This window comes from Loxodonta africana, chromosome 12 (assembly GCF_030014295.1).
Source record: "Loxodonta africana isolate mLoxAfr1 chromosome 12, mLoxAfr1.hap2, whole genome shotgun sequence".
NCBI classification, from domain to species: Eukaryota; Metazoa; Chordata; class Mammalia; order Proboscidea; family Elephantidae; genus Loxodonta; species Loxodonta africana.
In genome coordinates this window covers 80,721,595-80,728,931 of record NC_087353.1, presented here as the reverse complement: position 1 = coordinate 80,728,931, position 7,337 = coordinate 80,721,595, and the positions used below count along the sequence as shown (strand labels likewise).

The window sequence follows — 7,337 nt, the reverse complement described above, 5'->3', positions numbered from 1 at the left end:
GAAGAATGTGGAGGTCCTCCCAGTAAAGAAGGAAGAAAGGAAAACATCTGGCACAGATACACACAGAGAATAATGACATTATGGGGTTGGCTTGAAAAGTTAGAGAGGAACAGAGGGGCTAGGGCTTGGAGGGGAGGGGGCAAAGAGTGGGAGAGGGCTGAGTCCATTTGGTTTCATTCTTTATAAAAAGTAATACCATCACTAGGACCATGCCATGCAACCTCAGAGACATCTCTGTACACTTCCCCCAAGGTTGTGCTGGGCACGGGGCAGAGGTCAGAGGTCAGAGGTCAGTTCAGACGGGCGTGGTGCGCCTGTTGGCCGGATTATTATGCAGCGACTCTTTGAACTCTTTGGGAGTGGAGTTGTGGAACTGTAGAAAAGCATGGTCCCGGTCGGAGTTGAGGAGGGTCCCCATGGTGATCTTTGAGGGGTCCCGGGAGAGGGTAAACATTGAGATGTCGGTGGAAGGGATGGTGTGGAAACCTTTGCTGATGGGGGACAGGTCTCGGGATCTGGGCTCTGTGGAGCGGGAGCTTGACCGCCTCCGGAATCTATACCTATAGGGTGGAAGGCGGGCAAAAGTAGATTTCTTCAGGAGCTCCGAGTGGGATTTGGCACGTAACTGCTGATGTTTTTCAATGTAGATGTGTACAGCGACCACCCCCACAATCTCCGCGATGATGAAAGAGAAGGCTCCAAAATAGAAGGACCAGCCATAGGAGTAGCTTTTTTTGGAGTCACGCTGCCCGGGGTCTCCAGCATTTGCTGATATATAAACAATGATGCCGATGATGTTGCTTAACCCTAAGAGAGCAGAAAAGAAAAACATATTGTTTACAAGCCTCAGCGATAACTCTCCCTGTTCATCTTGAAATATTTATAGAAAATGAAAGGAAATGGGGAGAAAGGAGAACAGATGATGGCTGGGAAATCCAGCTGCAGAGCTCTTCTTGCATGGTCTGACTCTTGAGAAATAAAGAATTCTGCTGTTCAGTCCTAGGCGATATGCACGCAACAAAAGAATACATCCTCCTCCTCCAGTAAGTGTGGCCAGAACTCAATGGATTTGTTTTCCCTGAGAAGCAATTTATCCCATCAATGCTTCATCTTCAGCCGTAAGTCACGAGGATGGTAAAATGAACAAGATACAGGTTCCTGCTCTTGAGGTTCTCACCGTTAGTAGGGGAGATGGGCATGTAAATGCAATAACAGAAGTCAGTGAGGGCTCTCCCAGAGACATATATAAAATGGTTCAGGGGCAAAAGGGGAGACAATGACTAAGCCACCTCACTTTGTAGATGAGAGGATGTTTGAGCTGCATCCTGAAAGTTGAGTGGCGGTGATCCAGGAGATGAAAGGCTATTGGCTGTGGAGTGTGAGAAAGGGAATAGAGAGTCACATACCAGAGTTCTTCTAGCTTGGGTGATTGGGAGGGTGGTGGCATCTTGAACTAAAATAAGAGAGGCAGCAGAGTGACAGGTTTAGAGAAAAGGAAAGATTTGGATATATTGGGTTGGAAGTGCTTATGGAGAGTCCAAATGGATCTGGAACTGCAGTTTGAGGAGCTAACGAACCCATGAGAAAGAAACAGTAGCTTATCAAGTCTCTCTTATTTGCACAGGATAAGATAATGCTTTAGATTAGCTGTTGTTTGAGAATTAGGAATTGGGGAACATACAGCTGTTGTCCCCAGGGGGTAAAGACTGCGTACGCAGCTTCTCCAAGGGGCAACAGAAGAGCATTGGAAATAGCTGCTCAGCCAACTGGAGAGGCATTGATTCCCCAGGGAGTGATAAGAAGACACCATAGAATCTGAGGGCCTAGGGGCTGTTCTCATCTCTGGCCACTTTTCTCACATTATTCCTCCAAAGGGGAAATGCCTTTTTGGGACCCTTTGCTTAAGGGCTTCAGCCAGAGTTTTGTGCCAACAATGACTCATGGAAGTTGGTATACCAGCTAACATCTCCTTGCCTCCAAATTTAGGGTACCTGTAGAGTGGTGCTAAATGGAGGCTATTGCTCTTGACAATTTCCAACACCAGTTGATAAATAACTATTTCTAGGAGTCTCCTGAGTCCACTCTCTTAGTGGCCCAGACTCTTCCTGGGGATCCTAAAGACGTCCCCACAGTCCAGCAACTAAAGATCGAACCTTTGCATAGCAGGGGTTGCGGGATTCTGCCCTAGTTCTACCATTCCAGTTGACTGGTGCACATGCATTGTTGGTGTTGGGTGCCCTCGAGGAGATTCTGACTCAAACAATTATGACTCAGTGACCCCCCATGTGACAAAGTAGAACTGCCCTGTAGAGTTTTCTTGGCTGTAATATTTATGGAAGCAGATCACCAGGTCTTTTCTCCTGTGGCGTCACTGAGTAGATTCAAACTGCCAACATTTCAGTTAGCAACCAAGTGTTTAACCATTGTGCCACTGGGTCTCCTTGCACATGCATTAAGGGTTGCTAATATTTTGAATATGATATTTGAGCATACACCAACTAGGACTTGCTTCTAGAAGGCAGGGCTAGGGTCTGGTTCAGCCCTTTCTCCTCTGGGCATTACCCAGCACAGGCATTCATCGGGTGGGCAAAAACCAAAACCCATTGCTGGAGAGTTGATTCCAACTCCTAGTGACCCCAGAGGACAGAGTAGAACTGTCCCATAGGGTTTCCAAGGAGCGGCTCGTGGATTTGAACTGCCAACCTTTTGGTTAGCAGCCAAACACTTAACCACTGCGCCACCAGGGCTTCTAGCAGGTGGGTGGCAGGTTTTAATTACAAAGTCAGAATATGGGCATTGACATAGGCAGCCCTGTGTCAGGCTGCAGGAAACCACAGGATGGAAAATGGCTCCTTTTCCTGGAGTGTCAATTTGGCTTGAAGATTAGTAGGGAAGACACATTCTTTTATATTGAAATGAACATGGATATAATAAGGAGGAGAAAGTGGAATTCACATGAATTTTTAACTTTCAGTGGGAGACTGACTTCAAAGACATTTCAGCTTGCTGAAGGGTGCTTCTGGCAATGCCCCCTGACCTTCTAAAGGCATGTTTTCTCACTCCTCTGCCGGCAGAGAAATCTTGGTGGCAAAGTTAGGGAAGCCCCAAAAGGAAGTCTTGCTAGAAAACCCAAAAATCTTCAAAGAGAGGCTCAGATGTCGGACCAGGTTATAGGAGGGAAGAAGCCAAGCCAGCTACCTTTTGTTGTTGTCGAGTGCTGTCAAGTCGATTTCAACTCATAGCAACCCTATAGGACAGAGTAGAACTGCCCCATAGGGTTCCTAGGCTATAACCTTTAGCTGCCATTCATAGGAGGCTTACTATGTGCAGAGGAGCCCTGGTAGTGCAGTGGGTAAGCGCTGGGCCGCTAACGTAAAGGTTAGCAGTTCGAATCCACCAGCTGCTCCTTGGAAACCCTATGGGGCAGTTCTACTCTGTCCTATAGGGTCGCTATGAGTTGGAATCGACTCGACAATAGGTTTACTATGTACCAGGCACTGTACAAAGTGTTTGTGTGCATCCTCTCAATTAATGATCACAACAAGCCCACTTTTTAAAAAATCACCCCCACTTTACAGATAAAGAACCTGAGACACAGAGAAGATGAGTAACTTCCCAAGTCTACACAGTTAGGAAACAGTGGAGGTGGGATTGGAAGGCAGGACTGTCTCTTAGCCACAGGAGAATTTAGATTTCAGTAGGAAGGCACTGATTTAGATTTCAAGAATAAGATGTGAGTGGGCAATTCCTTTCTCCCAGTCTCCAGACTGTAAGCTCCCTGAGGGACAGACTAAGTTCTTTTAATTCACCTTCTATGGCCCCAGCTCCTAGCCCAGAGCCTGACCCATAGCAACGGTGCAGTGCAAATCTGTTGAATGAGTGAATGAATTGGGTTGTCATGAAAACTAAGTGGGGCAACATATATTATAATAGCTGCTGTGTATTGTGTACTTACTCTGTGCCAGGCACTGCTCTAGGCATTTTATATATTCCAACTCGTTTAATTCTCATAACAGCCTTAAGAGGTGGGCCATTATTATCCCCATTTTTCAGATGAGAAAACCAAGGCACAGAGAGGTTAAGTGATTTATTGGCTCAAGGTTGCACATGTAGGAAGTAGTTAAGACAAGATTTGCGCTGGGCAGCCTGTTTTCAGAGCCTAGACTCTGTGCCTGGCACATAAATGGTTGTTGATGACTTGCCTGAAACCACAGAACCTTAGGTGGCTGAGCAACAAGGAACCTAAAAGGGTCTCAAAGCCGCCAATATTTCATTTTACAGGTGGAAGAACTAAGGCTCTCGGGTCTCTCAGGGATATCAGAGTGAAGGGTCTAGAGTTGGATCCCAAGCTTCTGGCTTCTTCTAAGGCTCTCTCCACTGCCCCAATGCTTTGCAGTTTCCATGTGTCTAATCTACCTGTCATTTTCAGAATATCCCTTGTGAGAAGAAAGTTGATAGTGACACACTCTTCCCTAACAACCTTCTTCAGAGACAAAATAATGACCCTCTCCTGTTACTAGAAAACCCTTATGTCCACAACACCTCATCATCCGGGTCAGTCAGAGCCCAGGAAGTCTGGACACGGCCACCAGTGACTGGAATGTGCCTCAAAGCAAAACAAGTCCCTGGGATGGCCAGCTGTTACCATCTGTCCACAGATTATGACCATAATTGCCATTGAGCTGACTGTATCGCCCTGTGGCAAGATGGAAACCTTCTCCCTGATCTGTTGCTTAAGTTGGTTCCCAGAGACTTGGAGCTCGGAAGAGTCCAATTTTCTTATTTTATAGAAGGGGAAGCAGAGTAGGGAAGGAGCCTGACCAAGGTCTCACAAGGAGCCAGGACACCAGGCTCCAGATTTCTCAACTATATTGTTATTGCTTTTACAGTGTTAGAATGTAATGTCGTGCTTTCTCTGTGCCTGGCATTCAGTCTCTTCACAACAACCCTAGGAAGTAGGTGATCGTCGTTGTTAGGTGCAGTCAAATTGATTCCAACTCATAGCAACCCTGTGTGATAGAGTAGAAGTGCCCCATAGAATTTTCTAGTCTGTAATTTTTATGGGTGCAGATTGCCAGGCCTTTCTCCCACAGAGCCACCGAGTGGGTTCAAACCACCAACCTTATGGTTAGCAGCCAGCTCAACTATTTGCGACAAGTAGGTACTGTTATTATTTCCCATTTTATGGTCAAGTAAGCCACAGTGTAAGGAGTTAGTAACTTGCCCAAGGCTGCACAGGTGGAGCCAGGATTCAAACCTAGGAGGTCTGGCTGCAGCCCCAGACTCTTACCCGCCATTTATACTCTCACCATTGTTCCCATCCCAATAAATATTTTGCCATCATGGTACAGAATTTGAATGTCTTCACCCAAAAGAGTTAAGCCCCTCCCTGCCCCTGCCGTGTTCTTTGTGCCCCTGAAGCTTTTCCTCCAGACTGCACTGATCTACCTGAAAGGGATTGGGAGAGATGGCAAAGAGATGAAAGGAGGGATGGGAACCCAGAGGAAAGAGAGGAAGAGGAGGAAAGTAGAGGGGGGACAGAGATGAGGGGTGGAGAAGGAAGGCAGAGAACAGGACCCTGTTCCCAAAGATTGTCTCTCATCCGCCTTGCCACCCTGTGCCTTCTGGTCAGGGCTGCTGTGGATTGAAAGGTCTTCCCCGAGAGCCTCTGGGGCTGCTGGCCTTTACCTTGTTCCCAGCAATGCTTTGAATGACAGGAGGATTTGAGCACTTGAAAAGCTGTAAGCAGTGGTTGACCAGCAAACACATGTCTCAAGGGCCAGAGACAATATATGAAAATGTCCACGTGAACAGAAAGTTGGACCCCTTTAAAACACTGTATCAGGCTTTCAGGCTTAATACACACACACACTGCGCTGTCCACCTTCCTATGTGCGAATACATCCTTGCATGTGCTTTTTTTAGCCAATCTCTCTTTCTCTCATTCTCTCAATTTACCCTACCACTCTGTCTCCTCCCTCTCTTGTCTCATGCTACCCTTAGCTGGAGTTTCAGCATCTTTCGTTCAAATTAAAGTCTTTGGGTCCTTACTGTTCACACAAACAGGTGGAACATTTTATTGCTTTCCTGGAGGGAATAGCATTGCCTTATCCATTTGGCCCTGGCTTTGGCTGGGTGTCTGTGCTAGATGCTCACCTGCAGAGACAAAAAAGATGCCCGCGCTGAGAATGACGTTGTGCCTGCTGCGATGGAACTCACTGGCTGCCACGCATAGCCCACCAAAGAACAGCAGTGTGACGCTGAGGATGGGGAAGACACTGGAGGCCCTCACAGCCCCTGCGGAGAGAAGGAGAAAGGGTTCTGCCTGCACCCCATCCAGCCCCCAGGATTCACCCTCCCCAGCAGGGAGCTGCTGAGGGGAAATCACACATAAATAAGTAGGAGCACAGAGCCCACACCAGCCATTGGCACGGTGCTGCCACCAGTGCAGTTGCTCAAGGCCTGTGCTTAGAAGGGAGGGGCTTAGGGTTTAAGGCTCTGCAGTCGCAGTCTGGAAATTAACTTGTGTTATTGCATGCTTGGAACCCCGATTCACTGGGACCCCCATCTCCTGCCACTCCCCACCTCTCCGCCTCCCCAGGATGGATTTTCAGCCGCCCATCCCCCTGCCTTTGCCCAGTGACCACTGCCACCATCTGCCCTTGGCCAGAGCCTGGGCATGGACACAGGAGAGTCTGGGTGGGGCCAAGCCTGGGACCCTGTGAGCATCTGTACTTACCTGTGAGTATTGCTGGGCTCAAGGAAGTATGACATGAATAACAAGCCAAAACTACCATGACAGGTCAACAGAGAGATGGCAAAAGAAAGGAAAAAGCTTTTTTTCCTGCTTTTCAAACAAGGGGCCAGGGATTTTCATTCTGTGCTGGGCCCCTCAAATGAAGTAGCCAACCCCACGTACAAGGACTCTCGTCAGACTACATGCTGTTCACCAAAACACAGACTCTTTCCTCACACACACCTAGATTTGAGTAATATGGAGTCTGGCACTCAATAGGAGTCTAATACCTGCCGTGGATTAAACTGTGTCCCTCCAAAATATGTGTTGAAACCCTATTCCTATATCCTTGAGTATAATCCCATCTGGGAGTAGAGCTTTTCTTTGTTATATTAATGAGGCCATATCAGTATGTTGTTGTGTGCCATCGAGTCAATTCCAACTCATAGTGACTCCATAGGACAGGATAGAACTACCTCTGTAGGGTTTCTGTGATGGTTAAGACTGTGTGTCAACTTGGCTGGGCCATGATTCTCAGTGATTTGGCAATTGTATAATGTTGTGATCACTTTCCTGTTGAAATCTGATATGTGATCACCCC

The 7,337-nt window shown here is 47.4% G+C and overlaps 1 protein-coding gene across 1 annotated transcript in view; it reads right to left on the bottom strand.

Moving 5' to 3' along the window:
* Positions 1 to 261: 261 nt before the first annotated feature.
* CACNG3 (calcium voltage-gated channel auxiliary subunit gamma 3) overlaps positions 262 to 7,337 on the bottom strand; it is a 111,420-nt gene continuing 104,344 nt past the window's right edge. Inside the window, exons 3-4 of the mRNA XM_003418821.4 lie at positions 6,157 to 6,297; positions 262 to 807 (exon numbers count right to left, since the gene is read on the bottom strand). Of these exons, the coding sequence (XP_003418869.1) occupies positions 296 to 807; positions 6,157 to 6,297 (653 nt within the window). The 3' untranslated portion in view covers positions 262 to 295. The remainder of the gene's footprint in view (positions 808 to 6,156; positions 6,298 to 7,337) is intronic.